The 22,009-nt window shown below is 44.0% G+C and overlaps 1 protein-coding gene across 1 annotated transcript in view; it reads left to right on the top strand.

Annotated features, from left to right (window-relative positions):
• The first annotated feature begins 3,061 nt into the window (after nucleotides 1-3,061).
• Nucleotides 3,062-22,009, top strand: part of LOC138638772 (cysteine-rich venom protein-like) — a 66,092-nt gene continuing 47,144 nt past the window's right edge. Inside the window, exons 1-6 of the mRNA XM_069728344.1 lie at nucleotides 3,062-3,174; nucleotides 14,013-14,061; nucleotides 14,148-14,249; nucleotides 18,847-18,963; nucleotides 19,898-20,017; nucleotides 21,396-21,486. Coding sequence (XP_069584445.1) covers nucleotides 14,017-14,061; nucleotides 14,148-14,249; nucleotides 18,847-18,963; nucleotides 19,898-20,017; nucleotides 21,396-21,486 — 475 coding nt within the window. The 5' untranslated portion in view covers nucleotides 3,062-3,174; nucleotides 14,013-14,016. The remainder of the gene's footprint in view (nucleotides 3,175-14,012; nucleotides 14,062-14,147; nucleotides 14,250-18,846; nucleotides 18,964-19,897; nucleotides 20,018-21,395; nucleotides 21,487-22,009) is intronic.

Raw genomic sequence — 22,009 nt, 5'->3', positions numbered from 1 at the left:
ATACTCGGTACTGGGTTCGGTCACAATTAAAGGGGTGGTCAAGGTGGCAGCGACCCGGCCCATTGATGTGGGCACCCAAGGAAAAGGGGAAAGGTCTTTAAAGGGAGGTGTAATAAAGTTTGAGTTTTGTGATGCCACATGTGGTTCTCAGTCAGAGGTGACCGACACTGCTTAAAGGGGTCCTCTGGGGGCGATGGTCCTGCAGCAAGGATGATGTCACTTCCCACAGGTGTAGCGGGGTCCCCAGGGCTCCCAGTGTGTATGGCAATGATGGTGAAGGCTGGCAAATAAATGGAGGATACAGGGTTGCAATATCATTACCTGGTATACTGGTGGAAACAGGCCACAGTCCAGGGTACCGGCAACAGGTGTCGATGGAGTCCAGGCAGCCTGAAAACAAGTGGGAATCCCTTTGCCAGGTCAATATGGGAGCCTTCCTCTATGCGCTGGTTAATGGTCCCTTGCTGTCTGTGGTTTCCTGACAAGGTCCTCTTTTACTCTGTCCTGGGACAGTCCCTGCATAGTAGGCAACTTGAGCCGTCTCTTTGGGGTCTCTACACAAGGTGACTTCTGGCTCTGGAATGTTGCTGTCCCTCAGGTGCAATGTGGGCAAGTCCCTTTCAGTTTCCTGCCCTCCGATTCTGCCGTGGGACTTGTAGTTCCACACAGCCTCAGGCTCCCGGTGCCCCGTTTCTGTGCTTTTGCCTGGAAGGAGCCCAGTTATGGCTCCCTTCCAGCTCCTTAGTTCTCCTGTGCTCCTTCACTGTCTCTCGACTGCACCAGACTTACTAACTCCTCCTCCAGACCAGAATTTGTATAGGGAAGTTCCCCGTAAAACCGGATTTGGAGCTCCTTTTTCTGGCCTGGAGTCAGAATATGTTGCATGTCCAGCTCACCTGTCAAAGGGACCTTCCTTGTTTCCAGGCATGGCACTAACCTCCCCGAGAGGAAGGCAATAACGATGTGGTACCTGAACTCCTGGGGTGCCACATATGCCATCCGGACCCAGAGATTTATCTATTTTAATCTTATTTAGCCAGTTTCGCACCTCTTCTTGGGTTAGATTGGTGACCCTTAATACAGGGTTTTCTTTGTCTCTCAGCAGTTCATATAGCATCTAATTTTCCACTGTTTTTACAGTGGAGAAGAAGGTGTTTAATATATTAGCTTTTGCTTCATCATTAGTGATGAGCAAGTATACTCATTGCTCGAGTTTTCCAGAGCACACTCGGGTGGTCTCCGAGTATTTGTGACTGCTTGGAGATTTAGTTTTCTTGCAGGTGCTAGATGATTTGCGGCTACTAGACAGCTTGATTACATGTGGGGATCCTCTATCAACCAGGCAACCCCCACATGTACTCAGCCTGGCTCATAGCTGTAAATCATTCAGCTGTGGCGATGAAAATTAAATCTCCGAGCAGTTATAAATACTTGGAGACCACCAAACCCGAGCAACGAGTATACTCGCTCATCGCTACTCATCATCTACAACCATTCTTTCCTCACAATATTTTAAGGGGCCTACACTTTCACTTTGATTCTTTTACTATTGATATAGTTCAAGAACAGTTTGGTATTTGTTTTACTCTCCTTAGCAATGTGCTTCTCTGTTTCCTTTTGGGCAGCTTTAATTAGTTTTTTAGATACAGTATTTTTCACCCTATAGTTTTTTAGAGCTTCAATGGTGCCATCCTGCTTTAGTAGTTTAAATGCTTTCTTTTTACTGATAATTGCCCCTCTTACTTCTTTGTTTAGCCACATTGTTTTTTTCCTATTTCTTGTCCTTTTATTCCCACAAGGTATAAACCGCTTACACTGCCTATTTAGGATGTTCTTAAGCATTTCCCATTTAATATCTGTATTCTTATTTCTGAGGATATTGTCCCAGTCAACCAGATTGTGGGCATCGCTAAGCTGGTCAAAGTTTGCCTTCCTAAAGTTCAGTGTTTTTGTGACTTCCTGACAAGTCCCCCTAGTGAAAGACAGGTGAAACTGTACAATATTGTGGTCGCTATTTCCTAGATGCCCGACCACCTGCAGATTTGTTATTCTGTCAGGTCTATTAGATAGTATTAGGTCTAAAAGTGCTGCTCCTCTGGTTGGATTCTGCACCAATTGTGAAAGATAATTTTTCTTGGTTATTAGCAGAAACCTGTTGCCTTTATGGGTTTCACATTTCTCTGCTTCCAGTTAATATCCAGGTAGTTAAAGTCCCCCATAACAAGAACCTCATTATGGGTTGCAGCTTCATCTATCTGCTTTAGAAGTAGACTTTCCCTGATTTCCGTTATATTTAGGGGTTTGTAACAGAGCCCAATGAGCATTTTGTTACTATTTTTCCCTCCATGTATTTTGACCCATATGGACTCGACATCCTCATTCCCTTCGCTAATATCCTCCCTTAAAGTGGACTTTAGACAAGACTTTACATAGAGACAAACCCCACCTCCTCTCCGATTTTTACGATCCTTTCTAAACAGACCGTAACCCTGTAAGTTAACTGCCCAGTCATAGCTTTCATCTAACCATGTCTCAGCAATTCCCAATATGTCATAGTTACCTGTAGATATTTCTGCTTCTAGTTCTTCCATCTTGTTTGTCAGGCTTCTGGCGTTTGCGAGCATGCAGTTTAGAGGATTTTGTTTTGCTCCAATCTCCTCTCTGTGGATTGTTTTAAAAATTTTCTTACCTCCATTCTGAGTATGTTGTCTTGGGTCTTCTTTGTCGTACCTCATATCCTTCAACAGTATATTGTATCCTTCATAGATATCCTTCATCAATATATTATAGTATATAGATTACATTGAAGCTGTAGAAAATAACATTGAGCTGCACATACTGATCTCAAGTTTGCAAACAATAGATCGACAATAATTTGTATTATTTCAGGAAATTGGACAGGGTATGCTCGAACTATGACATTCTTAACAACTGATGTTTACATGTAGTCTTACATTCTCGGAAACCCGTAGCTGTAATGTAACATGCAACTCGTGTTACATAATTTTATGTTACAACAATGTTCTTGTAAGTTTGATTGCAAAAAAGGTCAAACAGGAAGTCTTCCCGCTTTTCGCCTTATATATACACCTTGTAGATCTGCTTAATTTACATTACCTGAGGCTCTCCGCTCTAACATAGAAACCTCTGAGAAGCTTCCACTATCGAATTCAGGTAATTGAATGAATATATGATGATGACACTTTACATACTTTTATTGGCTATTTTACATTTTAACGTTTATGCATTTGCAGCTTTGTACAATATGTCACTACATTTTGAGAATTATTATTTTGAAAATCACAAGATGTTTCTAAAACAAGATGGTGTTTAATTTTATAACTAGATTATAAAACAGCGAACCAAGTGGCGGGGCATGGTATTACAGAGCAAAGCTCTAACCCTACTTGAATTGTAAATTTAGTATAATTTTGTGCATGATGGCAACAAAATAATTTGACCATAATTATACAAGTGTATACTAGTATAGACTTGTTGGCTGATTGCTACCATTTGTAATATTTTGGGGACTATTATTATAAGAATGGATGTGCTCAGGCAGTTGTAATTATATAAACATGGCACTCCGTTACAGCTGAGATCCTCAAATCTTGGCAAGGAGACAGAATCTGAAAAGCTGTTAGATGAACAGGTTTTACTTATTGTAGCACTGTGCTAATTGAGACGTTCCCACTAAACCCCGTAGCTATAATTAACTGCAGGATAATCACAGGCTGGGCAACAAATTATAGATTTAAGTTACTGCATACCTTTTTTTAACCCCACAGAGAATATGAGCTTTAACAAGATCAGGAGTGGGCAATTATCCACCATTTCTGACCAGGCACATTTTCAGGTTTTATCAAATCAGCTTTAAAAAAATGTTTTCTGCATATTGGTAAAAAAATTTTTTAAAGAAAAATAGCAAATATGTGATTATTTTTCACATATTTCTCTTTTTCATTACAGCCATAGATTCACGAACAAATATTTTAAATTGTGTTCCCCTCTCCATAGAAATATACAGCTCTGGTAAAAATTAAGAGACTACTGCAAAATGTTCAGTTTGTCTGATTTTTCTCTTTATAGGTATATTTTTGAGTAGAATGTAAATTGTTCTTTTGTTCTATAAACTTCTGACAAAATGTCTCCGAAGTTCCAAGCAACATATTTTGTATTTTTTTCTGAAAAGGAGAAATGGTTAAAATAAAAAAAAAACAACAAAAAAAAATAGTGCTTTCAGGCCTCAAATAAGGCAAAGAAAACAAGTTCATAATCATTTTGACATAACAATACTAATGTTTTAACTCAGGAAGAGTTCAGAAATCAATATTTTGTGGAATAACCATGATTTTTAATCACAGCTTTCATGCGTCTTGGCATGCTTTCCACCTTTCTTTCACACTGCTTCTGGTGCAAAAATGTAAGCAGTTCTTCTTTTTTGATGGCTTGTGAATATCCATCATCCTCTTGACTACATTCCAGAGGTTTTCAATGGGGTTCAGGTCTGAAGATCGGGCTGCCTATGTCAGGATTTTGATGTGGTGGCCTCTTAATTTTTGCTAGAGTAATATGTATATAGTTTGATTTACTTGGATTTACTATATATATATATATATGTATATATATATATATATATATACATACATATATACTGTATATATATATATATATATATATATATATATATATACACATAGTAAATCCAATCAAACTTCAGTTAAATCAAACGGTCCACTTAGGAAGCAGCACTGATTGACAGTCAATTTCACATGCTGTTGTGCAAGTGGAATAGACAACAGATGGAAATTATTGGCAATTATCAAGACACACCCAATAAAGGAGGGGTTCTGCATGTGGGGACCACAGGCCACATCTCAGTACCAATGCTTTTTGGCTAATGTTTTGGTCACTTTTGAATGTTGGTTGTGTTTTCACACTCGTGGTAGCATGAGATGGACTCTACAACCCACACAAGTGGCTCAGGTAGTGCAGCTCATCCAGGATGGCACATCAATGCGAGCTATGGCAAGAAGGTTTGCTGTTTCTGTCAGCGTAGTGTCCAGAGGCTGGAGGTGCTACCAGGAGACAGGCCAGCACTCCAGGAGACATGGAGGGGGCCGTAGGAGGGCAACAACCCAGCAACAGGACCGCTACCTCAGACTTTGTGCAAGGAGAAACAGAAGGAGCAATGCTAGAGCCCTGCAAAATGACCTCCAGCAGACCACAAATGTGCATGTGTCTGCACAAATGGTTAGAAACCGACTCCATGAGGATGGTCTGAGTGCCCAACGTCGACAGATGGGGGTTGTGCTCACAGCTCAACACCGTGCAGAGTTCCCTGAAAAATACCCACAGGAAAATTGCCCACAGGAAAATTGCCCACATGAAAAATGCCCTCAGGAAAAATGCCCACAGGAAAATTGCCCACACAGAAAATTGCCCACATGGAAAATTGCCCACACAGAAAATTGCCCACACAGAAAATTGCCCACATGGAAAATTGCCCACATGGAAAATTCCCCACACAGAAAATTCCCCACACGGAAATTTGCCCACATGTAAAATTGCCCACACGGAAAATTGCCCAATCGGAAATTTGCCCACATGGAAAATTGCCCACACGGAAAATTGCCCATACGGAAAATTGCCCACATGGAAAATTGCCCACATGGAAAATTGCCAATTGCAGCATCACAAAGTATCAGAGCTATGATATATGAGGTGAAAGGTCAGGATGTTCACATGATGTGTGATCAACTTGTGATTTACAGCTGACCTAGTGCAAAACTGCAAGCATGCTGAAGATCTGTGGTTTGTAGCAGTCTGTCATTCTCAACAATAGATAGATCTAGTCTGCTCTCATCTCTCACTGATTCTGCCTTACTCCTCTCACCAGCCCAGAACAGCAGCACAGACAGAACCAGCAGCAGTGTTATTCAGAGGAGTCATCACTGCTATCATTAACCACAAAAGAATCACTGTATTATCTGTGGAGTTACATGGGACTGCAGGTCAGATCTAATACATTATCATCTCAGTGGGTGCCCACCAAAAGCAGGGTGCTGCTGGCTGAGATAGATGGTCCTGGAAGCCCAGAAGAAACCGCACAAAGGGGAGATTCTGTCAGAATCTGTCAGAGGAGCGAAAGTGCCATAGCAGCGCCGCTCTCCCATTGATTTCAGTGGCCGTGAAACTGGGGCCTGCACTTCCTTCCCTGTCCACTTATGACTGCCAGGAGTAAGAGTGAACAGACTCTACCTAGTTATGTATCATACACATATACTGCAGGTGCAGGCAGGCATGGGATGGAAGGAAATGCAGAGTGGATTTGAATAAGGGTCTCTAGGCCCAGACACACTAAAGTGAGAGTGGAATAAGGGTCTCTAGGCCCAGACACACCACAATGAGAGTGGAATAAGGGTCTCTAGGACCAAACACACCACAATGAGAGTGGAATTATTGTTAGCACAGTGGAATGACAACTCCTAAGAACAGAATCCGTACTCTAGGACTAGGGATGAGTGAACCGAACCTGGAGAACCTGGAGAAGTAAACTTGGCCCAGAGACCTTTGTTGAAATCCATTCTGCATTGATTTGCTGCCTGTGTTGTGATGTATTGTAGTTCAATGGAGCCCACAGAAGTCAAGGACAATCACCCGGCAGCTAATTATTTGCAGGTGTGCAATCATTGTTTAATAAGCTTAAGGTATTGTTGTTATTAGAACTCCTTAATAAACTGTTCTTAATAAACTTGTCGGTAGTTTTTTATGTGGGCAATTTTCGCAGACATTCTTCTATACCCCTGTCCTGCAGTGCATTTAACCTATATCCCTTTGCTATTCTCTGTCCTGCAGAGCATCTCACCTATAATTCTATATTATTCTTCTGCCCTGCAGAGCATCTCATGTATACATGCATATACTACCCCCTGTCCTGCAGAGCATTTAACCTATATCTCTTTGCTATTCTCTGTCCTGCAGAGCATCTCACATATAATTCTATATTATTCTTCTGCCCTGCAGAACATCTCACGTATACCTGCATATTATCCCCCTCTCCTGCAGAGCATTTAACCTACATCTCTTTGCTATTCTCTGTCCTGCAGAGCATCTCACCTATAATTCTATATTATTCTTCTGCCCTGCAGAGCATCTCACGTATACCTGCATACTATCCCCCTGTCCTGCAGAGCATTTAACCTATAGGTCTTTGCTATTCTCTGTCCTGCAGAGCATCTCACCTTTAATTATATATTATTCTTCTGCCCTGCAGAGCATCTCATGTATATATGCATATACTATCCCTCTGTCCTACAGAGCATTTAACCTATAATTCAGCCTGTGGGCAATTTTCTGTGGGCATTCTTCAGCTTGCACCTCAAATATCATGGATCTGAAACTTTGCGATGCTGCAATTGGCAATTTTCCATGTGGGCAATTTTCTATGTGGGCAATTTTCTGTGTGGGCAATTTTCCGTGTAGGTTATTTTCCGCGTGGGCGATTTTCCATGTAGGCAATTTTCCGTGTGGGCAATTTTCCATGTGGGCAATTTTCCTGTGGCCATTTTTCCTGTGGGCATTTTTCTGGTCACCTGTGAGACCATATGCTGGTGCGGTTGGCCCTGGGTTCCTCCTAATACAGGACAATGCCACACCTCATGTGGCTGGAGTATGTCAGCAGTTCCTGCAAGATGAAGGCATTGAAGCTATGGACTGCCCGCCTGTTCCCCAAACCTGAATCCGATTGAACACATCTGGGACATCATGTCTCGCTTCATCCACCAACGTCACGTTGCACCACAGACTGCCCATGAGTTGGCAGATGCTTTAGTCCAGGTCTGGGAGGAGATCCCTCAGGAGACCATCCACAGCCTCATCAGGAGCATGCCCAGGCATTGTAGGGAGGTCATACAGGCACATGGAGGCCACACACACTACTGAGCATCATTTCCTTGTTTTGAGGCATTTCCACTGAAGTTGGATCAGCCTGCAATTTTATTTTCGACTTTGATTTTGAGCATCATTCCAACTCCACACCTCCATAGGATATTAGTTGTGATTTACATTGATCATTTTTAGGTTTTACTGTTCTCAATGCATTCCACTATATAATGAATAAAGATTTACAACTGCAATATTTCATTCAGTGATATCTAGGAGGTGGGATGTTAGTGTTCCCTTTATTTTTTTGAGCAGTGTATACCTATATATATATATATATATATATATATATATATATGTACTAGCTATTGAACCCGTTCTACGCCCGGGTGGCGAGCATTTATATTGGTATATGGTCTCCATCATGTGCTGCTGCCATCCTGCGCCCGTTCTGTCATGTGCTGCTCCCATCCTGCGCTTCCATTCTGTCATGCGCTGCTGCCATCCTGCGCCCGTTCTGTCATGTGCTGCTCCCATCCTGCTGCCATCCTGCGCCCGTTATGTCATGCGCTGCTGCCATCCTGCGCCCGTTCTGTCATGTGCTGCTGCCATCCTGCGCCCGTTCTGTCATGTGCTGCTCCCATCCTACGCCCCCGTTCTGTCATGCGCTGCTGCCATCCTGCGCCCGTTCTGTCATGTGCTGCTCCCATCCTGCTGCCATCCTGCGCCCGTTATGTCATGCGCTGCTGCCATCCTGCGCCCGTTGTCATGTGCTGCTCCCATCCTGCGCCCGTTCTGTCATGTGCTGCTGCCATCCTGCGCCCGTTCTGTCATGTGCTGCTGCCATCCTGCGCCCATTCTGTCATGCGCTGCGGCCATCCTGCGCCCGTTCTGTCATGTGCTGCTCCCATCCTGCGCCCCCGTTCTGTCATGCGCTGCTGCAATCCTGCGCCCATTCTGTCATGTGCTGCTCCCACCCTGCGCCCGTTATGTCATGCGCAGCTGCCATCCTGCGCCCGTTCTGTCATGTGCTGCTGCCATCCTGCGCCCGTTCTGTCATGTGCTGCTGCCATCCTGCGCCCGTTCTGTCATGTGCTGCTGCCATCCTGCGCCCGTTCTGTCATGTGCTGCTGCCATCCTGCGCCCGTTGTGTCATGTGCTGCTCCCATCCTGTGCCCCCGTTCTGTCATGCGCTGCTGCCATCCTGCACCCGTTCTGTCATGTGCTGCTCCCATCCTGCTGCCATCCTGCGCCCGTTATGTCATGCGCTGCTGCCATCCTGCGCCCGTTCTGTCATGTGCTGCTGCCATCCTGCGCCCGTTCTGTCATGTGCTGCTGCCATCCTGCGCCCGTTCTGTCATGCGCTGCTACCATCCTGCGCCCGTTCTGTCATGTGCTGCTCCCATCCTGCGCCCCCGTTCTGTCATGCGCTGCTCCCATCCTGCGCCCGTTCTGTCATGTGCTGCTCCCATCCTGCGCCCCCGTTCTGTCATGCGCTGCTGCCATCCTGCGCCCATTCTGTCATGTGCTGCTCCCATCCTGCTGCCATCCTGCGCCCGTTATGTCATGCGCAGCTGCCATCCTGCGCCCGTTCTGTCATGTGCTGCTGCCATCCTGCGCCCGTTCTGTCATGTGCTGCTGCCATCCTGCGCCCGTTCTGTCATGTGCTGCTGCCATCCTGCGCCCGTTCTGTCATGTGCTGCTCCCATCCTGCGCCCGTTCTGTCATGGGCTGCTCCCATCCTGCGCCCCCGTTCTGTCATGTGCTGCTCCCATCCTGCTGCCATCCTGCGCCCGTTATGTCATGCGCTGCTGCCATCCTGCGCCCGTTCTGTCATGTGCTGCTCCCATCCTGCTGCCATCCTGCGCCCGTTATGTCATGCGCTGCTGCCATCCTGCGCCCGTTCTGTCATGTGCTGCTGCCATCCTGCGCCCGTTCTATCATGTGCTGCTGCCATCCTGCGCCCGTTCTGTCATGTGCTGCTGCCATCCTGCGCCCGTTCTGTCATGTGCTGCTCCCATCCTGCTGCCATCCTGCGCCCGTTATGTCATGCGCTGCTGCCATCCTGCGCCCGTTCTGTCATGTGCTGCTGCCATCCTGCGCCCGTTCTGTCATGTGCTGCTGCCATCCTGCGCCCGTTCTGTCATGCGCTGCTGCCATCCTGCGCCCGTTCTGTCATGCGCTGCTGCCATCCTGCGCCCGTTCTGTCATGTGCTGCTGCCATCCTGCGCCCGTTCTGTCATGCGCTGCTGCCATCCTGCGCCCGTTCTGTCATGTGCTGCTGCCATCCTGCGCCCGTTCTGTCATGTGCTGCTCCCATCCTGCGCCACTATTGTATTATATGCCCCCGTATGCTGCTGCCATATAAAAAAAAAAAGTACCATACTCACCTATCGTCCGGCTCCACTGCAGGTGTGTGTTCAAGAAAATGGCGCCGGAAAGCACGGACTGCGCAGGCGCCGATTCCGGCAGCAGGAATCGGCGCCTGCGCAGTCCGCTCTCTCCGGCGCCATTTTCTTGAAGACACACCTGCAGTGGAGCCGGAGTGTGTCTTCAAAAAAATGGCGCCGGAAAGCGCGGACTGCGCAGGCGCCGATTCCGGCAGCAGGAATCGGCGCCTGCGCAGTCTGCGCTTTCCGGCGCCATTTTCTTGAACACACACTCCGGCTCCTCTGCCTGTGACCGGACTCTGTCACAGCAGAGGAGCCGGAGACGGAGCCGCACGCAGCGCTGGTACGGAGGACAGGTGACTATACTTACCCTCCCTCCTGGCGCGTCCACGGTCCCTGACTCTCCGGTGGAGATCGCGGTATGCGTTCAGTGCTTACGCATACCGCGATCTCCTGGGAGCGTCACTCTGTGGGGGCCAGACTGCGCCTGCGCAGTCTATAAAGGCTTCGAACAGAGTGACGCTCCCAGCGTTATATTATAGATATGTATATATATATATCTACTAGCTGAAGAGCCCAGCGTTGCCTGGGCATAATAAATATCTGTGGTTAGTTATAGCACCTCACGTTTCTTATTTTCCCATCATGCCTCTCATTTTCTCCCTTACACCTCTCATTTTCTCCCTTACACCTCTCATTTTCCCCCTCACTCCTCTTATTTTCCCCCTCACTCCTCTTATTCCCCCCTAACACTTGTCATTTCGACCTCACATCTGTCATTTTCCGATCACTCCACTATTTTCCCTCACTCCTCTCATTTTGTACTCACACCTTTTCATTTTCACCTCACACCCCTCATTTTCACCTCAGTATATACATGTTTGTTATCTCCCTTACATATAGTATACACCTGTATGTCTTCTCTTGTATATAGTATATACCTGTATGCCATCTCCCCTGTAAATAGTATATACCTGCTGTATGTCATCTCCTCCTGTATATTGTATATACCCATGTGTCATCTCCTCCTGTATATATTATATACCTGTATGTCATCTCTTCTGTATATACTATATACCTGTATGTCATCTCCTCCTATATATAGTATATACCTGTATGTCATCTCCTGTATATAGTATATACCTGTATGTCATCTCCCCTGTATATAGTATATACCTGCTGTATGTCCTCTCCTCCTCTATACCTATGTGTCATCTACTCTTTTATATAGTATATACCTGTATGTCATCTCCTCCTGTATATACTATATACGTGTGTCATCTCCTCCTGTATATAGTATGTACCTGTAAGTCATCTCCTCCTGTATATAGTATATACCTGTGTATCATCTGCTCCTGTATAAAGTATATACCTGTGTGTCATCCCCTCCAGTATATAGTATATACCTGTGTGTCATCTCCACCTGTATATAGTATATACCTGTGTGTCATCTCCTCCTGTATATAGTATATATCTGTGTGTCATCGCCCCTGTATATAGTATGTACCTGTATGTCATCTCCCCTGTATATAGTATATGCCAGGATGTCATCTCCTCCTATATATAGTACATACATGTATGTCATCTCCTCCTGTATATAGTATATACCTGTGTGTCATCTCCCCTGTATATAGTATATACGTGTGTGTCATCTCCTCCTGTATATAGTATATACCTGTCTGTCATCTCCTCCTGTATATAGTATATACCTGTGTCCTCTCCTCCTGTATAAAGTATATACGTGTGTCATCTCCTCCTGTATATAGTATATACCTGTAAGTCATCTCCTCCTGTATATAGTATATACCTGTGTGTCATCTGCTCCTGTATATAGTATATACCTGTAAGTCATCTCCTCCTGTATATAGTATATACCTGTGTATCATCTGCTCCTGTATATAGTATATACCTGTGTGTCATCTGCTCCTGCATATAGTATATACCTGTGTGTCATCTCCTCCTGTATATAGTATATACCTGTGTGTCATCTCCTCATGTATATAGTATATACCTGTGTGTCATCTCTCCTGTATATAGTACTAAATTGGCAGCCTGAGAAATCCCCAGCCAACAGGAAGCCCTCCCCCCGGCAGTATATATTAGCTCACACATACATATAATAGACAGGTCATGTGACTGACAGCTGCCGTATTTCCTATATGGTACATTTGTTGCTCTTGTAGTTTGTCTGTTTATAAATCAGATTTTTATTTTTGAAGGATAATACCAGACTTGTGTGTGTTTTAGGGCGAGTTTCATGTGTCAAGTTGTGTGTGTTGAGTTGCACGTGGCGACATGCATGTAGCAACTTTTTGTGTGTCGAGTTGCATGTGACAGGTTAGTGTAGCAAGTTGTGTGCAGCAAGTTTTGCGCATGGCGAGTTTTGCGCGTGGCGAGTTTTATGTGTGGTGCGTTTTGAGCATGTGCAAGTTTTGAGTGAGGCAACTTTTGCATGTGTTGCAACTTTTGTACATGTAGCAATTTTTCCGCGGGTGCAAGTTTTGTGTGTGGCGAGTTTTCCATGAGGTGAGTTTTGCACGTGTGGCGAGTTTTGCGTGAGCCTAGTTTTGCATGTGGCGAGTTTTGAGCGGCGACTTTTGTGTTTCGACTTTTATGTGGCGAGGTTGGTGTATGTGTGGTGAAATGTGTGCTAAAGGTGGCATATGCGTGGTAGTTTGTGGCGCCTTTTGTGTGTGTGTTCATATCCCCGTGTGTGGTGAGTGTCCCATGTCGGGGCCCCACCTTAGCATCTTTACGGTATATACTCTTTGGCGCCATCGCTCTCACTCTTTAAGTCCCCCTTGTTCACATCTGGCAGCTGTCAATTTTCCTCCAACACTTTTCCTTTCACTTTTTCCCCATTATGTAGATAGGGGCAAAATTGTTTGGTGAATTGGAAAGCGCGGAGTTAAAATTTCACCTCACAACATAGCCTATGATGCTCTCGGGGTCCAGACGTGTGACTGTGCAAAATTTTGTGGCTGTAGCTGCGACGCCTCCAACACTTTTCCTTTCACTTTTTCCCCATTATGTAGATAGGGGCAAAATTGTTTGGGGAATTGGAACGCGCGGGGTTAAAATTTCGCCTCACAACATAGCCTATGACGCTTTCGGGGTCCAGACTCGTGACTGTGCAAAATTTTGTGGCTGTAGCTGCGACGGTGCAGATGTCAATCCCGGACATACACACATACATACATACCCATTCAGCTTTATATATTAGATATATATATAAATTTAAAAAAAAATGTAAATTGTAAGCAGGTAAACTTTTTTTAAGTGGAATTTTTTTTGCTAGTTTCACAAAATCTTCCCTGATTTGTATTCCAGTTCAAGAAGGGGATTTGACCATGGGATCTTCTGGCCTGTACACTTTTGTATTTCTATGCATTGTCAGAAAACACAAGAGTGGGACCAAGAAATCTCATGTACTGTACATGGCAGACCTTTAGGGCTTTGTTGGGCCCCGAGTAACATTTTAACTTATTGTCATACAGTATGAATACATGGGGGCTACAGGGTGACAGAAGAAACCGATTCTCCATGTCTAACCAGTCTAACCACTTAGATGCTGCACCAGTATTAACTGCAGCATCTGAGGGATAAGACTGACAGTATAAAGATCAGTCTGTTCTATCTAGCGTCCATTTTTCTATCTAAAGTTTCGTTACACATTCTAAAGAGGAGTCTTTTTTGCTCATATAACTAAATCTAATGTTGAGTTTCTCGGTCTTACAGGGCGATGGCGCAGCGTCTTGCTAATCTGCTGATGCTGATACTATTACAGGTGTGTGTAGTACAAAAATCTGCTTCTTGAATGAGCAACTGTGTAGATCCTGAACCATTGTAACAAATTGTGTAATGTGTTAATAGGGGGAGATCTCTTCTGTTTTTTCCATCCCTGAAAATGAAAACAGTGCTGTGATTTCCAACTCTGAAGACATTGATGAAGGACTGCCTGTTCTCTCACATCCAGTGAGTATTTCTTGAAGCTACACTCAATGGAGAACTAAAGATAACAGTAAATGAAAGAAAAGTAGTCAAGTAAAGGATTTCCATTATTTTTCAGCTGGAAAGTGACAACAACTACAGTTAGGTCCATATATATTTGGACAGAGACTACATTTTTCTAATTTTGGTTATAAACATTACCACAACGAATTTTAAACAAAACAATTCAGATGCAGTTGAAGATCAGACTTTCAGCTTTAATTTGAGGGTATCCACATTAAAATTGGATGAAGGGTTAAGGAGTCTCAGCTCCTTAACATGTGCCACCCTGTTTTTAAAGGGACCAAATGTAATTGAACAGATTCAATAATTTTAAATAAAATGTTCATTTCTAGTACTTGTTGAAAACCCTTTGTTGGCAATGACTGCCTGAAGTCTTGAACTCATGGACATCACCAGACGCTGTGTTTCATCCTTTTTGATGCTCTGCCAGGCCTTCACTGCGGTGGTTTTCAGTCGCTGTTTGTTCGTGGCCTTTCTGTCTGAAGTTTAGTCTTTAACAAGTGAAATGCTGCTAAATTGGGTTGAGATCCAGTGACTGACTTGGCCATTCAAGAATATTCCACTTCTTTGCTTTAATAAACTCCTGGGTTGCTTTGGCTTTATGTTTTGGGTCATTGTCCATCTGTAGTATGAAACGACGACCAATCAGTTTGGCTGTATTTGGCTGGATCTGAGCACACACTATGGCGGCTCTGAAGACCTCAGAATTCATTCGGCTGCTTCTGTCCTGTGTCACATCATCAATAAACACTAGTGACCAGTGCCACTGGCAGCCATGCATGCCCAAGCCATCACACTGCCTCCACGGGGTTTTACAGATGAGGTGGTATGCTTTGGATCATGAGCTGTACCACGCCTTCGCCATACTTTTCTCTTTCCATCATTCTGGTAGAGGTTGATCTTCGTTTCATTTTTCTAATTTTGGTTATAGACATTACCACAACGAATTTTAAACAAAACAATTCAGATGCAGTTGAAGTTTAGACTTTCAGCTTTCATTTGAGGGTATTCACATTAAAATTGGATGAAGGGTTTAGGAGTTTCAGCTCCTTAACATGTGCCGCCCTGTTTTTAAAGGGACCAAAAGTAATTGGACAATTGACACCAAGGCTATTTCATGGACAGGTGTGGACAATCCCTTCGTTAGTTCATTGTCAATTAAGCAGATAAAAGTCCTGGAGCTGATTTGAGGTGTGGTGCTTGCATTTGGAAGGTTTTGCTGTGAAGTAAACATGCGGTCAAAAGAGCTCTCCATGCAGGTGAAACAAGCCATCCTTAAGCTTCAAAAACAGAAAAAACCCATCCAAGAAATTGCTACAATATTAGGAGTGGCAAAATCTACAGTTTGGTACATCCTGAGAAAGAAAGAAAGCACTGGTGAACTCATCAATGCAAAAAGACCTGGGCGCCCACGGAAGACAACAGTGGTGGATGATCGCAGAATAATCTCCATGGTGAAGAGAAACCCCTTCACAACAGCCAACCAAGTGACCAACACTCTCCAGGAGGTCGGCGTATCAATATCCAAATCTGCCATAAGAGAAGACTGCATGAAAGTAAATACAGAGGGTTCACTGCACAGTGCAGCCACTCATAAGCATCAAGAATAAAAAGGCTAAAAAACATCTAAAAAAAGCCGCAAAGTTCTGGAAGAAGATTCTTTGGACAGATGAAACCAAGATCAACCTCTACCAGAGTGATGGAAAGAGAAAAGTATGGCGAAGGCGTGGTCCAGCTCATGATCCAAAGCATACCACCTCATCTGTAAAACATGACGGAGGCAGTGTGATGGCTTGGGCATGCATGGCTGCCAGTGGCACTGGCTCACTAGTGTTTATTGATGATGTGACACAGGACAGAAGCAGCCGAATGAATTCTGAGGTATTCAGAGCCATACTGTGCGCTCAGATCCAGCCAAATGCAGCCAAACTGTTTGGTCGTTGTTTCATACTAAAGATGGACAATGACCCAAAATATAAAGCCAAAGCAACCCAGGAGTTTATTAAAGCAAAGAAGTGGAATATTCTTGAATGGCCAAGTCAGTCACCTGATCTCAACCCAATTGAGCAGCAGTTCACTTGTTAATGACTAAACTTCAGACAGAAAGGCCCACAAACAAACATCAACTGAGAACCACCGCAGTGAAGGCCGAGCATCAAAAAGGAGGAAACACAGCGTCTGGTGATGTCTATGAGCTCAAGACTTTAGGCAGTCATTGCCAACAAAGGGTTTTCAACAAGTACTAGAAATGAACATTTTATTTAAAATTATTGAATCTGTTCAATTACATTTGGTCCCTTTAAAAACAGGGTGGCACATGTTAAGGAGCTGAAACTCCTAAACCCTTCATCCAATTTTAATGTGGATACCCTCAAATGAAAGCTGAAAGTCTGAACTTCAACTGCATCTGAATTGTTTTGTTTAAAATTAATTGTGGTAATGTCTATAACCAAAATTAGAAAAATGTTGTCTCTGTTAAAATATATATGGACCTAACTGTATATGTATATATATTTTTTCTGGGTGGCCTTTTGTGCCTCACTTCCTATTGGAAACAATAGTGGGGCCCACCTTCTGCTTCAGCCAGATGTTTAACAGCCAAACATGAGTTTGACTTCAAAACAAGAAAAAAGATAGAAATGGATATAGGCTGCACGGTGGCTCAGTGGTTAGCACTGCAGCGCTGGGGTCCTGGGTTCAAATCCAACCAAGGAAAACATCTGTGAGGAGTTTTGTATGTTTTCCCTGTGTTTTCATGGGCTTCCTCCAGGTACACCAACTTCCTCCCACAGTCCAAATTCATACTGATAGGGAATCTAAATTGTGAACCTCAATGGGGACAGTGTCAATAATGTTTGTAAAATGCTGTGGAATTAATGGCACTATTTAAGTGAGTAAAATAAATAAATGAAAACACACACTTTATATATCAGATGTAAAGGGGTTCTCAAGGACTTTTATCCCTTTTGAATACAGGTCCAAGAGCTAACAGACATGTAATTACTACTTGTCTGTCTCTTCTGCCCAACGTCGATCTCTGCTGGTTCAGAGTGGTCACCGATATGGTGCCCTTAGAATGCTTTTATTTACCTCACACATAATTTGTTCAATGTGGTGGTTACTCATGCTCAACAGCTCAGTCCCACCTCCTGCATCCTCGTACACATGTGTAATGGAGTCATCCTTGCTTTTGTGGTGGCAAAATAACTGCCTTTGAAATGTCTTCCTCTCACCAGCGCTAAGGTGGACATCCTTAAAACCAATGAAAATAATGGCAGGGTGCACCACTATAACATATAACTGCAATATCTACACATCAGCTTTTTCTATTATAATTATTAGTAGTAGTAGTAGTAAAAATAGTGTTCTCATAAAATAATGTTATGTTTTGCCTTATCTAGAACAGAAATGTAAATTTTAATCTTGGATTAATGGAGATTGGAGGTTCAGCACTTATGGTAGATGAAGAGGACCCTTCAAAGGATTTTTACACCTTAGAAAGTGATAGGATATTTCTACGACATGCAAGTACTGTCCTCTGGGGCCCACACGATCCAGAGAACAAAAGCATCCCAGCTCTGATTTAGCACTGTGTCCCCTTGCCGGGTATCCTTTCAAAGAGATGTTTCCTTGACCCCCACCTCCCGACTGCATGAAGAAAGGCAGTGCAGCTCTAATCACTTAAAGGAGTTGTTAGGGCTTGGGGTGTAAAGGTACCGTCACACTCAGCGACGCTGCAGCGATATAGACAACGAGCCGACCTAAACTAGGTCGCTGGAGCGTCGCTGTTTAGGTCGCTGTAGAGACGTCAAACACAGCAACTCCAGAACGATGCAGGAGCGATCCAGTGACGTAACGGCAACTCACTTCTCGTTCTTGCTGGTTGTTAGCTCCATGTCAAACAGCCGGAGTGTACCGATCCGACACACATCTAGGGGCCCTATGCTCGTTGCGGGCGTCGTTGCTTTTGATGTCAAACATGACGATACACGCCGACCTGGCGACAAAATAAGGTTCTAGACTTCTAGCTCTGACCAGCGATGGTGCAGCGGGATCCAGATCGCTGCTGCGTGTCAAACACAACAAGATCGCTATCCAGGATGCTGCAACGTCACGGATTGTTGTTCTCTTTGCAAAGATGCTGAGTGTGACGGTACCTTAAGTCTGCAGTTACTCTGTGTCCGCAAGCTGAGATGTTTCTCGAGTTGGCGCATGACCGCAAGTATGTTATTTGCTTACACGTGGTCATGCGCCGGCTAGACATGCACAGCCTACCTCAATGCAAGTGCATTGAGCGAGGTCAGAAACGTCTAGTTGCAATGTGGATGGAAGTATTCAAATCGCATACTTGGGAGTCACACAAACACGCGATCCTGGCACCAGCAGTGCGCGCTGTGAGCCAAGGTTTTTAGATACTTGCTGAAAGAAATATACTAGACCATTTGCTGCTGATGAAGGGAAGTCACGCTACTGTTCTGACATTGCATTATGGAAATTATGATTGTCACGTTTCTACCTGGCAGCAGTTTTATGTCTTACACATGCCCTTGTGTTACAGAATAAAGCTTTCCTGCCTCCTTGCGATGATAATGGCAATGTTAGGCGCAGAAAATCCTTACGAAAACGATCATTAGGAAGAGCTGTGAATATCCCAGCCGAGGCTGTTGAGAGTGTGGTGAGTATAGCATCATTAAAAGAAAAGTGGTAAATATAATGTCCTACTTATTTTTTTGGAATCCGATGGGTCACTCCCATCAGAAAGCTTTTAGCTATGGTGTATTCCCGTGCTCTCAGTATTACCCAGAAATACCCCCAATATTTTACAGTCATGTACTGTAGTTTTCCACCTGCCTTGTGTAGATACAAAAAGGTGGCAAATGTTTAATAACAAGTATTGACAATGTCTATATACTAATGATGAGGCAATCTGATGAAATTTGACAGATCTGCTTGAGTTTTGGCCAATAAGTTTGACTGGCATCAAAATTTATACTTTGCGAATCACATCCGCCTTAATATGTCTAGAATAGAAAATACTCCCCTCACCCTGGTCATCTTCTAGCCAACAACACAGCCCCTCTGCTGTTTTGTCTGCACTTCAGACTTCTTCTCCTGTTGCATACCGACATCTATTGGTCCCTCTATGTTGGCTAGGCCTCAAAACAGCATGAAGAGGATCCCCCTAATATCAAGTCACGTGAGACCTGGTCAAAGTAGGAGACTGAAAATTCCTAACATGACATCATGTACAGACCTCATATGATGTCATGACATCAGGGCAACATCATAGTGTTTTGGGGCCTAGTCAGCACCAAGGTGGCTAAAGATGGCGGGACATGGAAGAAGAAGATGACTGAAGACCAGACTGGAGCATAAAGGGGTTTGTGTGCTTTGACAGGTGCAGCGTGGGACTAGATGAGTTTAATATATATATAAAAAAAAAACTTTTGCCTAAATTTCACCAAAAATGGAACCTGAATCTATCATTTTTTGAGGAAAGCAAATGAATATGAACTGTTTAGAATCGATTAATTCACTTCTAGAACAAACTGTTTAATTTAATTCATAAAGCAAAAAAAAAATGATTGTGTGCGTTATCAATTTCCCAGGCTAATACCCCGATTTCAGCTTTATCACCCCAAGTCCCGGCCATACAGAAAGAGATTCTTGATGTTCATAATAAATATAGAAGCCAGGCTGCTCCAGGTGCAAGAAATATGCTGAAGATGGTAAGTCAAAAGCAGGTGAAATTAGATGGTTTATAGTTGTCGCTGTACCCATTCTGCACCCATCCGGATCCAATAGCAAAACTCATGATCAATGATGGCCCGTAGTGGTGAGTCATTCTAGTGGTAAGTCTAGTGAATTGTGGCAACTTTCTGACATCAGTCTTGTGTCAAAGAATATACTTATGTGTGTTAGGACTAGCGGAACGCACCAAATAATAGTAATAGGGAATATGAGGTGCGTTCGCAGTCCGTGGTCCACCGTGCAGAGATGACACCTGCTGCTGAGTAATGGCGGACGGACGCTTGCTCACCCATGGGTTAGACCTCACCCAGTGTGAATAGAAGCGAACTCTGTTGCTTCACAGAGTCACCACAAATACGCTGCTCCCTGTTAGCAATCACAGGGAGCAGCTGAAAGACACTAGCGGGATCCCTATGAATCACCCCCAGTAAGCTTGTGATTGGACCCGCTCTGACCCTCGGTGGCTTTTGAGCTTGCGCCTGAGGATGCCCTGAGTCAGATGCTGAGTCCAAGCGGGAAATCCCACCCTACACTGACAGGCTGTCAGGAAAGCGCGTGGTGCCGCATAAGCGGGCACTGCAAAGGCACTGTAACGTGTGCTTGGTGTGCAGATGGCACTGTTGGGCACTAGATAGCACCATAAGCCATCCACCATACGTGAGCAGACAACACTAGAAAGGGGATGATTAAAGAGCGACTTTCACACATCTACACACACACGTTTTCAAGTATACACTCGCGCATGGGACCTTCCAGATTGCTCCAATAGGAGCTGCAACAGGACCTGAGCATGGGCATGCTCAGTATGAGAAAAGCAGGACTTAGTTCCAGAAAGACCTGCTCGCTGCTGATCAGTGCTAGCCACAAAGACAGAGCCTGGAAGGGCATCAGCAACGAGTCAAACAGTATCAGTTGAGCTAGACGCTGGGACCTCAGCGGAGATGGTTCATGATTCCCCCCGTGCAGAGGTGGGAACTCGACACCCAACATTGTGTCAGGACTGCAAGAAAAAAAGTGAAAATGTAAGTTACATTTTTCCCGACCGAGATTTGAGAGCATTTGCTGAACATACATTTTGGTAGGTCAACATTTCAAATGTTAAAATCATTTTTCAAGCTGGTGTTACAAAGTATTTTAATTTACTGAGATAATGACTTTTGGGTTTTCATTGGCTGAAAGCCATAATCATCAACATTAACAGAAATAAACACTTGAAATATATCACTCTGTGTGTAATGACTGTATATAATATATGAGTTTTGCTTTTTGTATTGAAGAACTGAAATAAATTAACTTTTTGATGATATTTTAATTTTGTGAGAAGCCCCTGTACATGTTTTTCACTTTTTTTTGTAGGTTTGGAACTCAGAAGCTGCTAAAACAGCTGGAGATTGGGCCAGGCAATGTAAAGTAGGACACAGTCCTCAAAATTCAAGAGTAATAACCAGTAAGCTTCAACAATGATTGGACTTGTCAGGGAAACACGTTCTTTTCATTGCTGCTAGGTTTTCATTTTGCATGGCAGCTTTGCATAGTTATTTTTACTATTTTAGGGAACTTTGCACACCATGAATCAGAGTCTGACTGCCTTTTCTGAGAAAGTTTAGGTAGATGAACCATATGGAGATCATAGCGTCAGACTAGACTAGTTTGGTGCTTCCACCCTCCAGCTTCTTCCAACCCTTCTGGAGGTGACTGTCAGATCTCTCTCTATAGAAGAGACCTGTCAATCATCCCTGGCAGCACTATAGAACGAGGGTCAAACATTTTTTCTAACTATACTTTCTCTGAAACATTGGATCATTGCAGAGAGATATATTCTTGGCTGCAATTGTACACCCAGGCTCTGATTCTTGCTGCCTGTGGTTTGTACAGCATGAATCAGCTAACAAGGTCCTTTTAACTTCATATTTGTTTCAGGATTCCAATTTTTAACAAAACAAATTCACAAAATGCTATTAAAACCATGA

Source organism: Ranitomeya imitator, chromosome 5 (assembly GCF_032444005.1).
Source record: "Ranitomeya imitator isolate aRanImi1 chromosome 5, aRanImi1.pri, whole genome shotgun sequence".
NCBI classification, from domain to species: Eukaryota; Metazoa; Chordata; class Amphibia; order Anura; family Dendrobatidae; genus Ranitomeya; species Ranitomeya imitator.
Note: the sequence above shows the minus strand (reverse complement) of the source record. Positions and strands in the feature narration are given on the sequence as shown.